Source organism: Micropterus salmoides, unplaced genomic scaffold, assembly GCF_014851395.1.
Source record: "Micropterus salmoides isolate LMB-PRFRI ecotype aquatic unplaced genomic scaffold, ASM1485139v1 Ms_hic_scaffold_3, whole genome shotgun sequence".
In the NCBI taxonomy this organism is placed as follows: domain Eukaryota; kingdom Metazoa; phylum Chordata; class Actinopteri; order Centrarchiformes; family Centrarchidae; genus Micropterus; species Micropterus salmoides.
Genome location: NW_024042261.1, coordinates 26,605,907 through 26,626,271, shown reverse-complemented (window position 1 = coordinate 26,626,271; position 20,365 = coordinate 26,605,907). Strand labels below are relative to the sequence as shown.

Genomic DNA, 20,365 nt, shown 5'->3' with positions numbered 1-20,365 from the left:
TCAGCATTTTGTGAACTTGCTTGGCAAGTGCTTAAATGTAATCATTCATTTATATGTAAAAGTCCCATACTCCAGCTCTAATTTAACAGCTTACAAAAATGTAAAAGTATCCAAATTTTCAAACAACAATTTCTTCATTATGAAGATCAATGCATATTACCAAAGGATTTTAGGAATGTAACCCTGCCCAGCAGATAGCTGGCATTTGACTAGTGTTTGTGTAAGTGATGTGTGTGTCCTAGATATGGTGATCAACCTTTCCCTGTTGGACTAATCGTACCCATCTAAGATTGCTGTGCCCTTTGGGAAATAAATCAACCTGACACAGTTGTTATAAGAGCTGTGTCCTCATCTCTTTTTAAAAAATGCCTAGCAAACATGCATGATCTGCATGGATCTATTATCTTATCTCTGTTTGTTCTCTACCTGAGCACAGTTTCTGGCTGTGAGCTATTTGGTAGGTTTGACATGGCAAGTTTGTTTAAGCAGGGAGACATAATGATCGGGGGGATTTTCCCAGTTTTCAACAAAGAGATAAGTAGCACTTCTTTGTACAAAAGCAAGCCGCCTGGAGCAAAATGTGCAGGGTAAGTTTTAGTATATTTGACTTTTCAATACTTCTTACATGCTTCTCTACTCTTGTCTCACAAACTTGCAATTGTATGTACATGTACAGCAGTAGCTTTAAAATCTTATCACCTATTTCTATCACCAAATCCTTTAAAGATTTGACCTGCGAGCTTTTCGGTGGACCCAAGTGATGATATTTGCAATTGAGGAAATCAACAAAGATTCTGCTATCCTGCCAAACATATCTCTTGGCTATAAGATCCTTAACTCTTGTGCATCTCCTACAAATGCTTTACGTGCTGCACTCACACTGGCTAGTAGACCAGAGGAGATTGAATTGACTTCCCCTTGTCCTCCAGCTATATCTGCCCTCATAGCAGAGTCAGGATCATCTCAGTCTTTAGCTGTGGCTGGAACACTTGGACCATTTCAAGTGCCAGTAGTAAGAGATTAAATAAGATTTTTTATTTCATTGGTGAATTGTGAAATGCTCTTATATTGTGTGCTTATAAGCATTTGTTTTTAGACATCTTTTGGTGTTCTTTTTATAGGTAAGTTACTTCTCAACATGCGCCTGCCTGAGTGATAGAACTAAATATCCTACATTTTTTCGGACAATCCCCAGCGACTACTTCCAGGCAAAAGCTTTGGCAGCTCTGGTCAAACGTTTCGGCTGGCAGTGGATTGGGGTCATACAGTCAGACAATGACTACGGGCGCAATGGGATCCTGGCTTTTACTGATGAGGTTAAAGAGCTTGGGGTTTGTATTGCATTTGTTGGGACAGTTCTGCGTACATACACTATGGATAAAATTCTGGATGTTGTGGAAATGATCAAACAGTCAACTGTCAAAGTCATTCTGGCTTTTGCTCCAGAGGGTGACTTTTACCCTATGATGAAAGAGGTTGTGAAACAGAACATTACAGGAATTCAGTGGATTGCCAGTGAGGCCTGGATAACAGCAACTCGACCCTCCACACCTGAAATCTACCAAGCGTTTGGTGGAGCCCTAGGATTTGTTGTGCAGAAGATGGCTATTCCAAATCTAAAAGCATTTCTTATGGGCATTAGCCCTTACACTGATCCAAGAGCAGCCTTTGTGAGGGATTTCTGGGAGATTATGGTGGGCTGTATACCTGTTTTACCTGGGGAACACACGGGTACTGAGGGAACAAATAAAATATGCACAGGCAATGAGACATTAAGGAATTCCCAGGATGTGTTCTTCAATGTCACACAACTCAGAGTGTCCTATAATGTCTACAAAGGTGTTTATGCCATTGCCCATGCCCTACATCAGCTGCTATTCTGTCAGCCAGTTGTAAAAAAAACAGTGAGGCCATGTTTGAATATATCAGATATTCAGCCCATAGAGGTGAGAAATAGTGCAAGTAAAATCTGCAATATCCCCAACTGTCTACAAATATATTATATATATATAAACATATGTGTACATAAATTATTCTGTTAATCTGTTTGTTTTCACAGGTCAGTGATTACCTACAAAGAGTGAATTTTAGGAATCAGTTTGGGGATGATGTGTTTTTTGATGTCAATGGTGACCCTCCTGCATCTTATGATATTATTAACTGGCAGCTCATAGATGGGCAGGTGCAACATGTCACACTGGGTCATTTTTGCCTCTGCTGCTAACAGTGATTATAAGCTTAGCATTCAGGAGGGAGATATTGTGTGGAGGACAGGGAAAATGGTAATCATGAGGACTTTTTATCATGCATTAACCTTATAGACTTTGAATCATGTGTCCTGTTGGAACATAAAATCTACTGAATATGGCTGCACTGTTATAACATTGTTTAACGTTTTTCTTCTAAGGTTCCAACATCGGTATGCTCTAATATTTGTCCAGTAGGAACCAGGAAAGCTCAAATAAAAGGAAAACCCACCTGCTGTTTTGACTGCATCCCATGTGCTGAAGGAACTATAGCCAACTTGACAGGTATCAATAGCATGTATGCAATAGTAAACAAACATGATCATGATCCAATATAATAGCATTTATCGAGTCTTTGCATATATTTCAAAAATATTATCAGTTACTACAACATATTGAATTTTCTTTTGCTTTAATTGATTCTTTTTGTCCATGTTTCACAGGTGCAGCTGACTGTGCACCCTGTCCACAGGAATACTGGTCCAATGAGAGGAAAGATGAGTGCATCCCTAAAACAATTGAGTTCCTGTCATATCATGAGCCAATGGGAATAGCTATCACAGTTGTATCCCTGCTAGGGGTCTCCCTATCCCTGGCCACAATGATGGTCTTTATCTGCTACAGAGAAACTCCTGTAATAAAGGCCAGCAACTCTGAGCTGAGCTGTTTCCTGTTGATTTCTCTTGTTTTGTGTTTTCTCTGTCCCCTCACATTCATCGGCAGGCCCACAGTCTGGACATGCATGCTACGTCACACAGCTTTTGGTGTGACATTTGCACTTTGTATTTCATGTGTCTTGGGAAAAACTATTGTTGTTGTTACAGCTTTCAAAGCTACATTTCCTGGCAGCAAATTTGCAGGAAAATTTGGCCCTGCTCAGCAAAGGATCATAGTTTGCTCCTGCACTTTGATTCAGATAGTGATATGTGTGCTGTGGCTCAAGTTAAACCCACCTTTCCCAGACATGGTTTTCAAATACAGTAATAAAAAGATTGTTTTAGAATGTAACACAGGCTCTGAGGCTGCTTTCTATGCAGTGCTGGGGTACATAGGGTTCCTTGCAATAATATGTTTGGTCCTGGCATTTCAAGCAAGAAAGTTGCCTGATAACTTTAATGAAGCCAAATTTATCACTTTTAGCATGCTGATTTTCTGTGCTGTCTGGATCACCTTCATTCCAGCATATGTAAGCTCTCCTGGAAAGTTCACTGTAGCTGTGGAAATTTTTGCAATTTTGTCTTCAGTATTTGGCTTATTCATTAGCATTTTTGCACCTAAATGTTATATAATATTGATCAAGCCAGAGAAAAATACAAAGAAACATGTCATGGGAAAAACTGTGCAGAAATACAATTATAAATGATAAAATATGATATTTCTGGCGACCTGTCCAAGGTGTACCCCGCCTTTCACCCGATGCCAGCTGGGATAGGCTCCAGCCCCCCGCAACCCTGTACGCAAGGTTGACGATGGATGGATGGATGAAAATATGATATTTATTGAATCACTGTAATTTTTGTTCCTATTTGATGAGCAATAATTTTCACTGTGTGCGTTTAAGTGCTGTGTAAACATAAGTTCTACCTGTTTGCAGAAAACATTGTTGTGAGAGAAGAATATGAATTGATTATATTTGGCGGCACAATTTATGTACAAGTAATGTTTTTGAAGCTGTTCTCTCCTTCATCCTTAACATTTGCGTGATCAAACAAAAGAAACACTGTATTACTATATTGTGTAGAAATGCAAATTGCATTCATCATACTCAAAAATAAAAACTCTTCCCATCTCTCTCCTGGGATGTTTAGTATTTTACTATTATCATTTACTGTTAATAATACACTCTACTCTCTCACTCACACTAAACATTGAATAATACATAAAATATAACTTTTAACCATTGGTAAGATGCTTTATTTAATGTTCTATGTAATAAAGTTTTTTGTATACTGATATTTAAAATGTTATGTACAAATTGCATTTTATAAATTATATGTGTATATGTTTAATTATTTAGTTGTAACTTACGGTAAATTGTAGCATCATAAAGGAAACATTTTAAAGTGAGGAAAACAATTAGCTATATTACAACAATATTTCAATAATCATTTTCTAATACATTCATCTTTATCAACACATGTAATGTATTTCCATTTTCATCTTTGCCTCATGTTTTTCTTGCTGTTTTTTTCCGGTTTCAGAATTATCATATAGCACTTTGGAGCAAAAATGCAAAAAAGGAAACCAAAAGCTGAGGCTAAAATTGTAAAAATATGGACAGCCACTGTGTATTTCCCAGCTGTGCTCACATAAACTGGGATAAAGGTAATCCACACTGCAAAGAATGTCAGCATGCTGAAGGTGATGAACTTTGCCTCGTTAAAATTATCAGGTAGCTTCCGGGCAAAAAAAGACATGAGGAAGCACATGCAGGCCAAGATGCTGATGTATCCAAGAACACACCAGAAGCCAACCTCTGAACCAGTAACACATTCAATGATGATGGTAACATTGTGGTAATCTCTGTTGTTGTTGGCATGAGGTGGACTGGTGAGCAGCCAGATTAGACAGATTATTACCTGAGCGTTTGGATAAACATCATGTTAATTTTTAATCGACACAGCTCAAAAAATATTTATAGAGCTAACTTATAGACAGTGTTCTTACCTGGACTGCTGTTCCTAAAAGCACACTGGCTCTCTGCTGGTTGGGTCCAAACCACTTCATGACATTACTTCCTGGCAGTGTGGACCTAAAAGCCATTAGGACCACTACTGTCTTGGCCAGGAGGCATGAAATGCAGAGGGCAAAACTAATTCCAAATGCTGGGTACCTGATACGGCAAAGCCAGTCTGAAGGCTCACCAATGAACAACAGGCCCACAAGGAAACAGACAGCAAGAAACACTAAGAGAAGGAAGCTTAATTCCATGTTGTTGGCCCGAACTAATGGTGTGTCTTTGTATGTGAAGAATATAATGAGGAATGAGAGGGAGATACAAGCTCCGAAGATACATACAACACACAGCACAATACCCATTAAGTCATGGTATGACAGGAACTCAATAATCTTTGGGATGCAGAGACTTCTGGCTTTATTGGGCCATGTGTCCTCTGAGCAGCGTGAGCACTCTAAAGAATCTGGAGATGGGGAGAGAAAAGAGCTTATTTAATTAGAGAACCCACATTTAGACAAGCAGGTTTTTTTTCTATTTTTCCAGATACTTTATTAAACTTATCACCAACCAATGACTTTCTTTTTTAATTACAATAATACATTAAATAAAATCAAATAAAATGGGCGAGAAGGAAATTATAAGGAAATAAAACAAAAAAGCAAACCTAAATCTATTAGAGGTTACCAAGGAAGGAGGTGGGGACGTAATAAGAAAGATATGGGAAATGAAGACTGAAAAGGTTAGGGTGTAGGAAACACGTTATCTTTACTTGTGGGTGAGAGAAAGAAATATATATATCAGGGGTATTCAATTAGAATTCAAAGAGGTCCAGTTAGAGAAAATTTCCCGAAGCAAAGGTCCGGAACATCAAAACTTGCGTTATCATTCAGTACCATAACGTATAGTTGTATCACCATATGTTTTGAGTCAACAACGGACTGTCAAATCAAATAATATTTCAGTCAGTTTTCACATCAAACTGGAGGGATAATAAATAAATAAAATAACTACTCTAATAATAAATTCAAAATTTAAGTAAGTGCCTTTTTTTTAGAAAAAATGAAAAAAAAGTGTAGCTTGAAGTTCAACACATCTTAACAAATGAACAGCTGTAATGCCTCCTCTTCTCTTTCATTCCCTCTTACAGAGCTACCACTCCTACTTTCTCTTGTTCAGTGAGAATGTGAGCTCTAGTCTGTCCTGCCAGCTAGCATTGGAGTTCTATGAGATATTCTGGTTTTGAACTGCCCGTGGGAGGAATGTACATGTAAGAATCTGTACATTCTTGATTAAAAGCCATGTAAAATCCCTTTTCCCTTTTGTCTCCTCAATTCGTGTGTGTTTCCGAAACGTCACTGGTCTCACAAGCATCGGAATGCACAGATTTGATTGGCTGAGCAGCATCACATGAAACGATTGGAGCAGATGCGATTGGTCTGTGAGTTTCCTGGTCCACTAAACCAGTACAGTAAATACTTGAAAAGCTGCGCGGGTGAAAATAGAAATGCTCCGTCACGAGGTAGTAAGTCTAAATAATAAATCTGCTGTAGGTCGGCAGTCCGGAGAGGACAGAGGCTGGGTCCGGATCCGGACCGCGGTCCGACTATTAGTGACCCCTGATATATACAGTATGGTAGAAGGGAAGCAACTTTATAGAGTTAGTTTGGGCATAATAAAACTTGAGTCGTTAATGATACTCGTGGGACCATTAGTAGAAACAAGTCAATGTAATGGATGATTGAGATAAACAAACTAAATCAAAAATGGATAAAGAAGAGTGAAATTTTCAAGAAACTGATTGACATTGATAATAATAATAATAACAGAAGCGCAGAGGCACAGAGGATTATTGCTACCAATGAGAGAAATTAAACGGAAGATACAGAAGTATGGGAATGTACATAGGTGTTGTTTGTTGAAATTTGCTGTGGCACTAAGTCAGAGGCAGCTTGAGTGATGTAAGAAGTTTTGAATATGTTTCATGGAATTGCTGAGATTGATTTCTTTGAATGGCTGAGCTTTATTCCAATGTTACATGTTATGTTAAAAGATTCAACCATTGTGGAATAATGAGTTGGTTTTTATTCTTTCAATTAAGTAAAATAGATTTCTTGGCAATAGTTAGGGCTACTAGAAAGGCAGGAAATACAGGAAAAAGGGTCATAAAAGACAGAACACAACACACCAGTCTTATTACTAACTTGTCCCTCAGCACAGGGTACACAGTTGAAACAGCAGATGGGTTCTCCTGGTGATGCGGGAACCTGGTGGACAGCTGTCACTGCATACAGACCGGGAAGCCTGAGAGGCAAAGTTCAGCCACTCAAAATGACTTCAATCAATATTCCAGCTTTTGTATTTTTTCTGTTTTCTGCTTTGTTATGCAATACTTGCCTCCGCAGCCTGTATTATAGATAGAGACTAAAAGGTAAAAGCATGCAAACCAAATTCAGTGTGATCTATAAAAGTTGTGTTACAAATAAAACTGAAAACAATTCCGTGAACTACCCATTGTTATCATATCTTATCTACAGGATAATGAGGGGGTAAAAGTGTAACAATCCTGTAATAATTATCAGCCAAGTGTTTATTTTTTTTCTTGTAAATGTAATTACTGCATTGTTTGAACTGGAATATGACTTTTGTTGTCATAACCTTTAGAGCTGTGCTACAATGCAAAACATTATTAAAACATTTGCATGATTACATTCATAAATTACATTTGTAAAAGGCCACTTTCACTCTTTATGACCAACTACCCATTCAGACATACCTCTATTAACTTGGTAATTATACTTAAAATTTTAGGTTAGATAATGGGTTATAATAATTTTCTGATTGTTTATCAATAAAGCATATTGCACACAAATAAAAACAGATTAGCTTAACAATCTAAGAGGTGAACATGGTCTCAGGCCCATTTGTAGGGAACACACTTGCTTCCCAACAGGCCACTGAATCACTGAGCCATTTATGACCAGGGTGCGTCCAGAAGGTGAGGAGGCGTCGTAGAAACCTAATTTAACCAAAAATAATGAGCTGTCAGGCATCCTTTGCCAGTTCATGAGATCATAAGAAGCATTGGGGTCACCGTTTTGATCAAAGTTGACTATCTCCCCAAGTGCAGAAAAATTTGCACGCTTCATGTAGTGGATTACCTGAGAGAGAAAGGAAAACAGGTTGTTTACACAAACAACCTGTTTTCACAAACTATGGTGCATTTCTTTTTTTCTATTTTTACTTAAAGTGAAAATATTTAACCTGCAGTTACTCTCACCTGCCAAGGTTTAAAATTCTTTGGGTCTGCACAGGTGCCATTCAGGAAAGGCCCCAGTCCGACTGTGCAGTTACTCATATCTTGCAAGGCATGGGCCACCAGATACACTGCCTTGTAGACATTATAGGACACTCTTAGCTGTGTCACACCAGAATAAGGAGAGTAAACATCATGTAACTCCTCTGTCCCTTTACATGGCAGTCTGTCAAAGTTATCGACCCACGTGAGAGTGCCTGTTCACTGACCTGTTCAGTTGGCAGTTAAACATTTCTTCCCAAAATTCTGCCAGGAAAGCTGATTCATGAATATAGGATAGACTAGTGAGGTGTTGTTTCAGCCCTGGAATCACGTCAGCTCTCCGGATTGCAAAACCTAATGTTCCCATCAGGAGATCTCCAAACTCTTCAAATTTAGCAGTGGCCCAAGCCTCACTGGCGATCCACTGCAGGCCAGTTATATTACGATGTTGGATCTCTCTTAGAATACTCTGCATCTCTGACTCACCAGAAATGTTTATGATTACCTTTGAGGACGCCATCTTAACAGTGGAAATGTAGACATGATTAGTATGTAATACAATTAAACATTTTTAAGAACTTCAATTAAACCGATTGCGCTCTCCCCGATCCACGGGTATTTATTGCAAGTCTTCGTGTTATTTTGTCTATCCCTTGAATGTATGAAGAATTAGAATTGGCCCATAGGTACCTGAATAACATCCAGAAGCTCATCTAGAGCCTGCTGACTCAGGGAAACTGGGTAGAAGTGAGTGTAGGCAGAACACACACCATACTGCACAGACTCCTGCAGGAAGAGCTGGATGGCAAATCGAGCGTAATCAGATTCCACTCCAATGACTCCCACCCAGGTCCAGCCAAAATAGCTAACCAGCTGGGCTAGCGCTTTGATTTGGAAGGCATTCCTAGACATTGTTCGCATGAATGTGGGGAACTCCCTTTGGTTACTCAGACAGCTGCAGGATGCAAAATAACTCACCTGTTATTATGGAAAACAATAATTAACCTTCTGCACAGTTGGGCTCAATCAAACGGCTGCTGAACAGGCAGGAAATTTCACCACACAATATCAGAACTTTCCCTGCACTTGAAATGAAAGACGAGTTTGGAGTCTTGTGACTTAACTACTTAGCTAGATGGAAGATGAGACAATACTAATTTTAAAATGTGGACATTTAAAATGTTTTTTACCTTTCTGAACAGTTTCAAGAAAAGCAGATTTCAAAAGACAGCAATGATTTGAAACTGAATGGCACATCATCAATATGGTAAACACGCATATATTATTAACATTGGGACAGCAAAAGTACTCAGACAACAAAGTAGTCTCACCAGGGGGATATGGAAAGAACCCAGGCTTCTTAGCAGAGCCATAGACACGCCAGAGGCAGCGTCTCCTATGATTATTGGAGATTCTGTCCTTTGTAGAGCAGCACAGCCTAAATTAGAACTTATGTTACTTTCAGGACTTTCTCTGTCTCTGTTCACACTCTTGGCTCTGGAGCCACTCTCTGGCTGGCCGTTCACCAACAGCAAAGATGCTCTCAGAGACACAGGTATGTCATCACAGCTGTCACGGATGTGGAAACCCAGCTTGAGCTGTGGCAGGAGGTCGCTGCGCTGGTTGATCTCTTTGATTGCAAAAGTCATAGTCTGCATCCAGCGCAAGGCACGAGAGCTGAAGCTGTACAGAGGTGAAAAGCAGTTCATTACACAGCACAAATATATGTGTATATTAAAATACCCTGAACACACATGCAATTAAATGAAATGTACTCTGTGCTACACAAGCCAACTACTATCAAATACATTAAAATATTAACTTACTACTTATACATATTAGCTGTTGGTTTTGTGTTATATGTTGGAAGAGAAGACACAGGGCTGTAGTATAGAGGGAATAAGCCCCCAATAACAACATCTCCATCTTCATACAGACTGTTTTTCTCTTCTTCCCCCAAGAAAACACAGTTATCAAGAGCAGCAGTGTCTACAGCGGCTACCATTTGCAACACCACTAATTTACAATGGAATCGGCAGCTCACAGGTACAGTATTTTTGAGATTTTGGGGTACTTTGCTTCCTTAACATGTCATTTTTCAGACTAATGCAAGAAAACCCATTCAGCAGTTTATTTTAATACAGTATGTCTCTGTGTACCTGTAGAAGTTAACTTTCTAATGCTACATCTCCTGCCGCTGTCGCTGTCTGCACCATATCATCTGCGGTACCGTTGGAAAGCTCTCTCACTCCTGTACAATTCTGTTGGATCCAAATGTGGCCATTTCCTTTGTACCAGCAACCAATGGTGAATGTACAGAGGTGGATTTAAGCTAAGCATGAAATCTGGCTCTGTCTGTTTCTGTGTGTTTTGTGTGTGTAATTCTGTCTGTTCAGACATGCCGTTACTCAGATATCAGTTTTAATGTGTTAATATAGTGGTGTTTTTAAGGATTATATTTGATATTGGGTCTGTAAATACTCATTTTCAATGAAAATGTGTAGAATTGTACAATATTTATATACTTTTCTCAAAATGAGTTTTTCCTGATACTCTGAGCCTTGTCATGCCCAGCTCCGGCAGTTAAGGTCACGTTGTGTTATTTGTATTTTCCCCTCTGTTTTGTCTCACATCTCATCTTGTGTTTGGCTCTAGGTCTCCTCTGATCCCTGTCTGCCTCCCTGTGTGTGATCATTTGCCCCGATCTAATATGTTCCACCTGTGCTTCATTGTCGGCCTCTGTCTCTTTGTATAAATGCCCTGTTACCCTCTGTGTAGTCACCAGATTGTCTTGTTCATGTAACAAAATTCCAGCCACTTACTTTAGTATGTTTCCTTGTGTATCTCCTCTGTGTGTTAGACCTGACCTTGGGTGTGTGCCTGATAAGCCTAAAATCTCCACTTCAGTATTACTTACAAACACCCAACTTCTCGTTAGCCACTCCCCACTTGAGTGAGGCTTGCCCACTTTAGTGTACCGGTAAGTATGTGTGTTTGACCATGTATATTGTAATTATGAATGACACAGGTTTAATGTCAATTCAAAATGTGAATGAGGGCAGCAAGCTACCATGCAAGGCGCAGTTCTGACGATCGGGAGCAATTTTGGTTTGAGTCTCTTACTCAAGGACACTTTGATATGTGGACAAGAGGAGCTGGGTATCCAACCACCAACCCCGTGTGTTTGTGGACAGCCTGCTTGACCCAAATTTTCTAACCATTATTTGAAGCACCTCTGTATAATGCAATACAATTTAACAGTGCCACAAACTGCAGCCTCCAAAAAGACCATAAAGTTGAATCCTGTTTTTTTAAGTTGGACATTCTGTCTCTATTATAATTGTACTGTTACATAATTTACTATTTGTTATTCAGTCTGCATTAACCCACTTAACACTTAACACAATAAATAAGGCGGGGCTGCTGATGTCCAATCCAGTGTCACTCTGTCATTAATAAGATGCAAGAACATGAAGGTCTCATACTGTATATAATCTGGGTAATTTCTTGCTTTCTCTCTCTCTCTTGCTGGGGTGTGTAACAATATGACTCTTCTTGTGTTATTACCTGTGCTTTGCACTGTCTGTGTCATCACTATAGCTTATAACCCAGTTTCCAGCTTCACCTCTCCACCCCCATCTGCAGCCAAAGTGTGCATGCTTCAAAATAGCTTTCAGCCAGGTTTTGTTGCCAAGGGTGACTATGTTATTGGGGGGATCTTTCCCCTTCACTATAACCAGGAGATGCCAGACCTCAACTGCACCTACAAACCACCACCAGTGAAGTGCAACGGGTGAGTTTAATGAAGACTAAAATCAAAGGTCCTATATTTTACTTACTGCTTACTGTATACAACACACATGTTGGGAAACTCTTCTTTTAAAGACATATATTTATTTATATATTTATACAATACAGTGATAATTTAGCCTGACATGTGAGAAAATGTCCTTATATACAGTGATGGGTTCCACTGACTTGCACTTTGTTTGAGATAGATACATAAAAGACATGGTAATGCTTTGTTTTATGGCTGTGTAATCACTCATTTCAAAATCATTAAGAATGTCCTTTGGTAATGATGCAACGATGCAATTCAGACTAACTTTAAATTCAAAACATCCATGCTCGTTACATGATCACAGTACATTTACTCCATTTAGCCGATGTGCTACACCTGTCTGCTTTTCAGTAACGTTAACCACCTTTACTATCTGTGAATCTGTCACTGGAGGCTCAGCAATGTCAGCACAGCCCAATGTACTGGATGATAATGAAACGGTTTGTGAGCTGGAATGGATATTATAATGAGATTGTGTCAGACTTTATAACAATTAGGCCGCAAGCTAATGTGACTTTGTCTGTTTCTCCAGCTTTACTAATGCTCACTTTGTTCTGTTCTTATTCGACATCATCTGAACCTGATTGGTCCGATGGGCTTCAGCACATAAACCTTTATTGTTGTCTCCTTATGTGGAGCCTGTGTTTGCTGTGAGCTGGTAATTTTATGGTGTTAGTGAACTGCATGTTGTTAGCTGCCGTGTTGTCGCTGTAGTCTGAGAGAGGCTCGGGAGCGCGCACAGAGATGAATCCGACCGGGAGACCTCACATTAAAAGCAGAATAGTGGCTGATGCAAGCAACAGAGAAAACAGGCGTGTGGTTAATTTCTAAGTGAGTTTTGAGAAGAATTTGATTTATTAAAATCAAAAACTTACATATAGCCCCTTTAAGGAGATGTCCTCAATTCACATTTTAAAGCAAAGCCTCTCCACTATTTTCTTAATGGCTGGGTGGTGCATGGTGTTTAATCAGGATTTTTTTGTAGGAAATGTCAGAAAATAAAAACATCCCAACAGATTATTTACATTTACATTTACTCATTTTATCCAAAGCGACTTACATTTGAGGAACAACATACAAGCATCAACAGAGCATCAACTACAGATCAACTGACAATACATACTAGTAAGAGCAGCAATAAATACTAGTAAGAGCTCACAGTACATATCACATCAATGGGGTAGACACCTAAGGAAGGAAGCAAGAGTTAACAAAAAGTGCAATCAATACAAGATCATTGTAGGGGATAGAAGAAGAAGAGCACAGGAAGTGCATGTTAGAGGTTAGGAGTTAGAGGTGTTATAAGAGGAAGTGTTCTCGGAAGAGATGAGTTTTCAAGAGCTTCTTGAAGTTAGAGAGGGACGTCCCTGCTCTGATGGCATGTGGTAGCTCTTTCCACCATTGTGGTGTCACAGATGAGAATAGCCGGGACTGGGATTGCTTTGTGTGAAGGGATGGCAGAGCCAGGCGGCGTTCGTTGGAGGAGCGTAGCGGCCGAGAAGGAACGTAAGTTTGTATTATGGAGTTTAGGTAGATATGTGCAGACCCAGTAGTCACTCTGTATGCAAGCATTAGTGACTTGGATTTGATTCTGGAGGCCACGGGAAGCCATTAGAGGTCACTGAATAATGGAGTGACATGACTCCTTTTGGGCTGATCAAAAACCAGACGTGCTGCTGCGTTCTGAACCATTTGTAAGGGTTTCACCGCACAAGCTGGAAGACCTGCTAGGTGGGCATTGCAATAGTCGATGCGAGAGATAACCATGGCTTGTACCAGAAGCTGGGTGGCGTACTGAGTGAGGTAGGGCCTGATTACCCTTATGTTGTATAGAGCAAAGCGGCATGACCGAGAGACAGCAGCAACATGGTCTGAAAAGGACAGCTGGTCATCAATCATGACACCCAAGTTTCTCACCACCTTGGTTGGAGTGATGGTTGCGGAGTCAATTTGTAGTTTGATGTTATGGTGGATAGATTGCTTGGCTGGAATGACCAAGAGTTCAGTCTTAGAGAGGTTTAGTTTAAGGTGGCAAACCTTCATCCATGCAGATATGCCCGATACACAGTCCGTGATCCGCGCCGAGACAGTGGGATCGACTGGCGGGAAGGATAGGTAGAGTTGTGTGTCGTCTGCGTAGCAGTGGTAAGAGAAGCCGTGCGAGCGAATGATCGGCCCCAGTGAGGTGGTGTAAATTGAGAAGAGAAGGGGCCCAAACACTGAGCCTTGGGGCATCCCTGTGGAGAGGCAGTGGGAGGAGGATAATTGTCCTTGCCACAAAACATTGTAAGAATTCCCCCGAGAGGTAGGATTCGAACCACAGGAGTGCTTTACTCGAGATGCCCATTGCTGAGAGAGCGGATAGCAGGATCCTGTGATTGACTGTGTCTAAGGCATCTGATAGGTCAAGCAGGATAAGAACCGAGGATTGGGCTGCAGCTTTAGCTGACCTTAGGGCTTCTGTTACAGACAGAAGAGCCGTTTCAGTAGAGTGGGCACTCTGAATTCTGAGACCTGTTTGAATACTGCCCGTTCAATAGTAGTATCAACACTGGTTGATAGTTCTCAACTTGAGTTGGGTCAAGTGAGGGCTTTTTGAGCAAGGGTGTAACCCAAGCCCTTTTGAAAGTGGTCGGGAAGGTTCCTGAAGCCAGAAAAGTATTTATCACGAGTGATTGTCGGGACCACAGTAGGAGATATGGCTTGGAGGAGATTCGTAGGAATCGGGTCCAGTGGGCATGTAGTTGGACGGCTACGGGTCAAGAGTTCTGATACTTCGCTCTCTGTGAGAGGAGTAAATGAGGGGAGTGAACAACCACTGACCTGAGAGGGCAGAGGAAAAGATGTAGTAGGACTGCTACAATGGTTGAGTTTGAGTGTTTCAGAGAATTGGCTAGTTATAGCCTCCACTTTGCCTGTGAAGAAGGCAGCAAAGGTATCAGCAGACAAGTTTGTGGGTGGTGGAGGTGGAGGAGGATTTAGTAGTGCTTTAAAAGTGGAAAATAATTTCCTTGAGTCAGTGGCACTGCTTATTCTGTCATTATAGAAGGCAGTTTTGGCAGCACTGATGCTTGTTGAGAAGGAGGATAGGAGCAATTGTTAGCCCTTAAGGTCGGCGGGGTCTTTGGTTTTTCGCCATTTTCTTTCAGCCACTCTGAGATCAGTACAGAGCCCACGGATGGTATCAGTTAGCCACGGGTGGGGCTGGTTTGGGCGAGCAGGCTTGGTGGATAGAGGACACAGGCTATCCAGGCACGAGCTTAGTGTAGAGCACAGAGATTGTGTGGCATCACTGACCTCAAGTGTGGAAAATGTGTTGAGGGAGGGTAGAGCGGAAGCTACCACTGAGGCAAAGTGAGCAGGAGACAGGTTGCGTATATCCTACTCAGTTTAGCAGAGAACAGCATCACATCCTCACATTTGAGGAAGTGGAACCAGCAAATGCTGGGTTTTTGCTAAATAAATGGCTTAAACAATTATCTAAATAATATTTTTTCAGACAATGGACTAGTCAATTAATTGACTAATAATTTTATAATTTCAGAGCTGAAAGCCATTATCTGCTCCATAGGTGCCAGTGTCTGTGTGCAGTGCCAGCTGTCTTCCAGGGTCCCGGAAGGCTGTCCGTCATGGGGAGCCTGTTTGTTGTTTTGACTGTGTACTATGTGACGCAAAATTAGCAATCAGACAAGTGAGCTTAAAACCAAACAATAAAAATCACAACCATTCAAATCTAATATATCATATTACAACTAGATAATATTTCAATATTTTAAAATGAGCTATTTTTTTTATCTTCTTCCCTTTAGATTCAATAGAGTGCACATTTTGTCCTGAGGACTTCTGGTCAAACAAAGACAGAACAGCCTGCATCCCCAAGATGGTGGAGTTCTTGGCCTATGATTCCTTGGGTATAGCACAGTCATTGTCCGTGTGAATAACTCTGAACTCAGCTTCTTCATCCTGTTTGCACTGACCCTGTGTTTCCTGTGTTCCCTGGTGTTCATTGGGGAGCCAACACGTTGGTCCTGCATGCTGCGCCACACTACCTTTAGCATCACATTTTCACTTTGCATCTCCTGCATTCTGGGGAAGACTCTGGTGGTGTTGGCTGCTTTCACTGCCACCAGGCCAGGGGACAACATCATGAAGTGGCTGGGGCCCAAACAGCAGAGGCTCATTATCTTTAGTTGCACTCTGGTTCAGGTGGTTATCTGCGCTGCCTGGCTCATTGATGCTCCCCCTTTTCCATCCAGAAATACACAATATGAACGCTCAAAGATCATACTGGAGTGTAGTGTGGGCTCCAGCCTCGCATTCTGGTGCGTTCTAGGATATATTGGTCTACAGGCCTGTCTGTGCTTTGTACTAGCTTTTCTGGCCCGTAAGTTGCCGGGCAACTTCAACGAGGCCAAGTTCATCAATTTTACCATGTTGATCTTCTGTGCTGTGTGGCTGGCATTCATCCCTGCTTACATCAGCTCCCCTGGGAAGTATGCAGATGCAGTGGAGTCATTTGCCATTCTGGCTTCCAGCTTTGGCTTGTTGTTCTGACTGTTTGCTCCAAAGTGTTACATTATTTTACTGAAGCCAGAAAGAAATACAAAACAGCATCTAATGGGGAAAAAAAACCTCATAAGTTAACCATTTAAAAATACTTGTGATTTCTATTCACTTAATGTTATTTAAAAGTAGTCACATTTATTGAGGCAGTTTAGCATTGCAACTGAAAAGTGGCATTACAACTTAGTACTTGTAACTGTAACTTTAGTAAAGTGTACAAGGTATTCAGTATACAATGCGCAAACAACAACAACAACCATCTTGCATGACTTTCATCATTTCAACTCATAATGTGACTCAGTAGTGTGTATGGCCCCCATGTGCCTGTAAGCATTTCCAACAATGTCTGGGCATGTCCTGATGAGACGGTGGAAGGTGTCCTGGATCAGATCATCACTGAGCTCCTGGACAGTGTGTGGCGCTACAAGGCGTTGTTGGATGCACCGATAAATGTTAGGGCCAGTGAGAGATATGATTGGGCCAGCCCAGTGTCAGTGTAGAAAATTACTCAATGGGCCGATGTCTTTATGGGCCGGTCGTTGGCCCATTTTTTATAAAGAGTTAAATAAATAAATAATTTATGTTACACCTGCCCCACAGGTGCGCCGGCATTTGCCTCGTATGCCAGATTACCAGTCCACCCCTGTTCTTGAGACTATGCTGGGAGACACAGGAAACCTTCTTGTGATGGCAGGTATGGTTGTGCCATCCTGAAGTAGCGGGACTACCTGTGCATCCTTAATCGGCTGCAGGTACCGCCTCATGCTACCAGTAGTGACAAGGACACTAACAAAATGCAAAAATACATTTAGCTTTATGGGGGTTGTCTTGCTGTTGCCTCTCCATTGAACCTGTTCATGTTCATTTGCACAAAAACAGGTGACACTTATTCACAATTGCTTATGCTTCCTAAATGGACTGATTGATATCCCTGAAGTTTAACTGACTTGAAGGTATATTGTGATGATATTGTGAAGTGTTCCCAAATTTTTTAAGTGTATGCTCAAACATTATTACAACAAGTGCATCACTGTAATGTATGTATTTAAAAAGAAATAAAGATATTTTGCGGTGAAAGTTCTTTGGAGTTTATAAGAAAAAGGTCTACAATTGTGCTGACCGTGACTGAAGGTGAGATTGAGTGAAATGAATGTGCCAGCTTTTTATACCAAGCTGTAACATTACACTGCATTTATTTGGCTGTTACTTTTATCGAGAATGACTAACAATAAGTTGCTTTTTTCATCTGCGAAACATCTCTCTACTACTCCCTGCTTTTATGCAACACTCTACATAAGTCTTAGTCAATGCTTTGGTCACGTCACACATGACCTACTGTAATGCAATTCTGGCAAATATCCCCAATAAATATATTAACCAATTTCAACTCATCCAGAACTCTGCAGCACAGATTATTACTTACTCATGTCACGTCACAGCTGATTCAAGTACACTTGCTCCCTGTGTCATAATCGATTTCCTTTAAAATCTCATAACATTTAAAGCTCTTCAAAATCTATCCCCTGCTTGTCTCAAAGACATCCTTCAGACTTTCACTCCCTCTCGCCCCCTGCAGTCTTCATCAGTAAGTCTACTAGTACTACAGTGTGTACCAGGGTCTATGCTCCACCCAAACTTTTGATTGTAGAGATTGATTGTTGATTATTATTGATGATCTTATGTGATCTAAGATGACCTTGAGTGCCATGAAAAGTTATTATTTTCACTATTATGTACTTTATCGACAGAAACAGAAATGTTGATTTACAGTATGCCACATACATGAAGAAATTTGATGAGATGAAAAAACAAATTGCTTATCATACCCACCAGTATTTTATGGTAAACCTGATTCACATACACTACAAGTCAAGACTTTGGACACACTTAAAAATGTCCTTGTATTTGAAAGAAAAGTACACGTTTCTTCAATTAATCTGATATACAGTGTAGACATTACCAAGGTTGTAAATAAATCTATCTGCCATTTCTTGCACATACAGTATGCTTGTGATTACAACAGGTACATGTGGCAAAATAACTCACCCATAGGCAGCAGAGATGCTCACAAGTCTTTGAGCTAGAGTCCAAGTCAAGTCTCAAGTCTCTGAGCTAGAGTCCAAATCAAGTCTCAAGTCTCTCGTGGTTATTACGAATGTTGTATCACCTGCTGCGTTCAATCCAGGCTGCTTATAAAACTGCATAGCTATAAGGAATTCTGTAACTGTAACCTGTTTTTCATTTACAGAGCACAACCATGTAATGTGCAATGCAATTATTGACGGCTTATTAAATACTGCAAGTCAACACACTCCCCAGACTCTTAAACCCAGTGTAACGGTAACTAAATAAAACTGTGACATTGCATAATCAACAATAAACCTGTAACCTGTTTTTAACTTACAGAGCACAGCATGTAGCCTAATGTACAATGCGTCTACAATTAATTACAGCTTATAAACTACTGTAAGTCAACAAACCCTGTTGACTCTCAAACCCAGAGTAAAGTTAACTAAATAAAACTGTAACCTGTTTTTACCTTACAAAGCACAACCATGTAATGTGCAATGCAGTTAATAACAGCAAGGTCATCAGATGTTTCCTAAAAATAAACATTGTTCACAAGTCCCGCACCTCGAGGATGAGTCTCTAACTTGAGTCCCCATCTCTGATTGGCAGATTAAGTTAACTCAATATTTAGAGATAAGATAGAACCCAAAAACAAAACAGTATTAAACATTATTAAACATTGTGTGATTCATCACAAAAAAACAAACCAGGTCTCTCACACCAAAGGCATGTGTCTTATCCATTGCGCCATCAACACCGCAACTCATTTGGCCAACCCCCCAGAGACAGTATCGCCTGGTGCCATTGAGGTGACCCCCGTCCTGCTTGGTTCCTCGTTGGTGGCCGACCAACACCTGTTCCTGGTTCTCCATTGGCGGCCTGGCCGATTCCCGCCCCCAGAGTCATGTTGGCAGACCGGCTGGCTCCTCAGTCCCCTGAGTTGCTGCTGTCCCCACACGCTGCAAACCACAGCAAATCCCTGTCTTTGCAGTGCGACAGCAGCTTTCAGTAACTGTACAGCTACAGCAGCTGCCAAACCTTGCTGAGCTACGGCAGATCCCTGACCCTGTGGAGCAGCAGCTGAATCCTGCTCCTGTTGTTTAGCCACAGCAGCTCGCAGACTCCTCACTGCTATGACAACCCCCCGAAGCTGCTCAGTTGGAGCCTCTTCCAGACTCTACTGAGTTACTGCAATGCCTAGTTGAACTGCAGAGGACTGTTGTTGTCAACACTGTGTTATAGCACACTCCTGTCAATCCTGAGCAGCTGCACATCCCGGACTCAGCCAGACTCCCTGAACTTTAGCAAGAATACCTATCCTTTATAAGACTGTTGCAGCAACTTCCTGGACGGTTACAGTCCCTTGCTCCTGCTGTTCCCCCTGTACGGTGGAAGCAGTCAGTTCCTGTCTCCGCTCAGCTGCCACACCGCCTGTACCTTGTGCAGCAGCTGCAACAACCAGCTGAGCTGGAGCGCCACACAGTATGTGCTGTGCCGCTGCAGCACAGTGCCTCCATGGCTCTATAGGCTCACCAGTTGGGCTCTCAGTTGTCGGCTATAGTCTGGCTGCCCAGTTGCAGCCCTATAATCTGGCTGCGCAGACTCCACCCTCCAGTCCTCTTGCCAGTCCTCAGCCTAGCAGCCCTTACTCTGGTTTTCTGTTCTGCTGCTTT

General features: G+C 41.1%; 1 protein-coding gene and 2 pseudogenes across 1 annotated transcript; 2 read left to right on the top strand and 1 right to left on the bottom strand.

Annotated features, from left to right (window-relative positions):
• The first annotated feature begins 308 nt into the window (after nt 1–308).
• On the top strand, nt 309–4,041 carry LOC119882349 (annotated as a pseudogene).
• A 361-nt stretch (nt 4,042–4,402) lies between these two features.
• On the bottom strand, nt 4,403–10,070 carry LOC119882364 (annotated as a pseudogene).
• Nucleotides 10,071–11,289: 1,219 nt separating this feature from the next.
• On the top strand, nt 11,290–16,703 carry LOC119882443 (vomeronasal type-2 receptor 26-like). The gene is given in 3 exon segments (XM_038692486.1): nt 11,290–11,377; nt 11,819–12,011; nt 16,013–16,703. Coding segments are annotated over 3 exon segments (972 nt in total).
• Nucleotides 16,704–20,365: the final 3,662 nt, after the last annotated feature.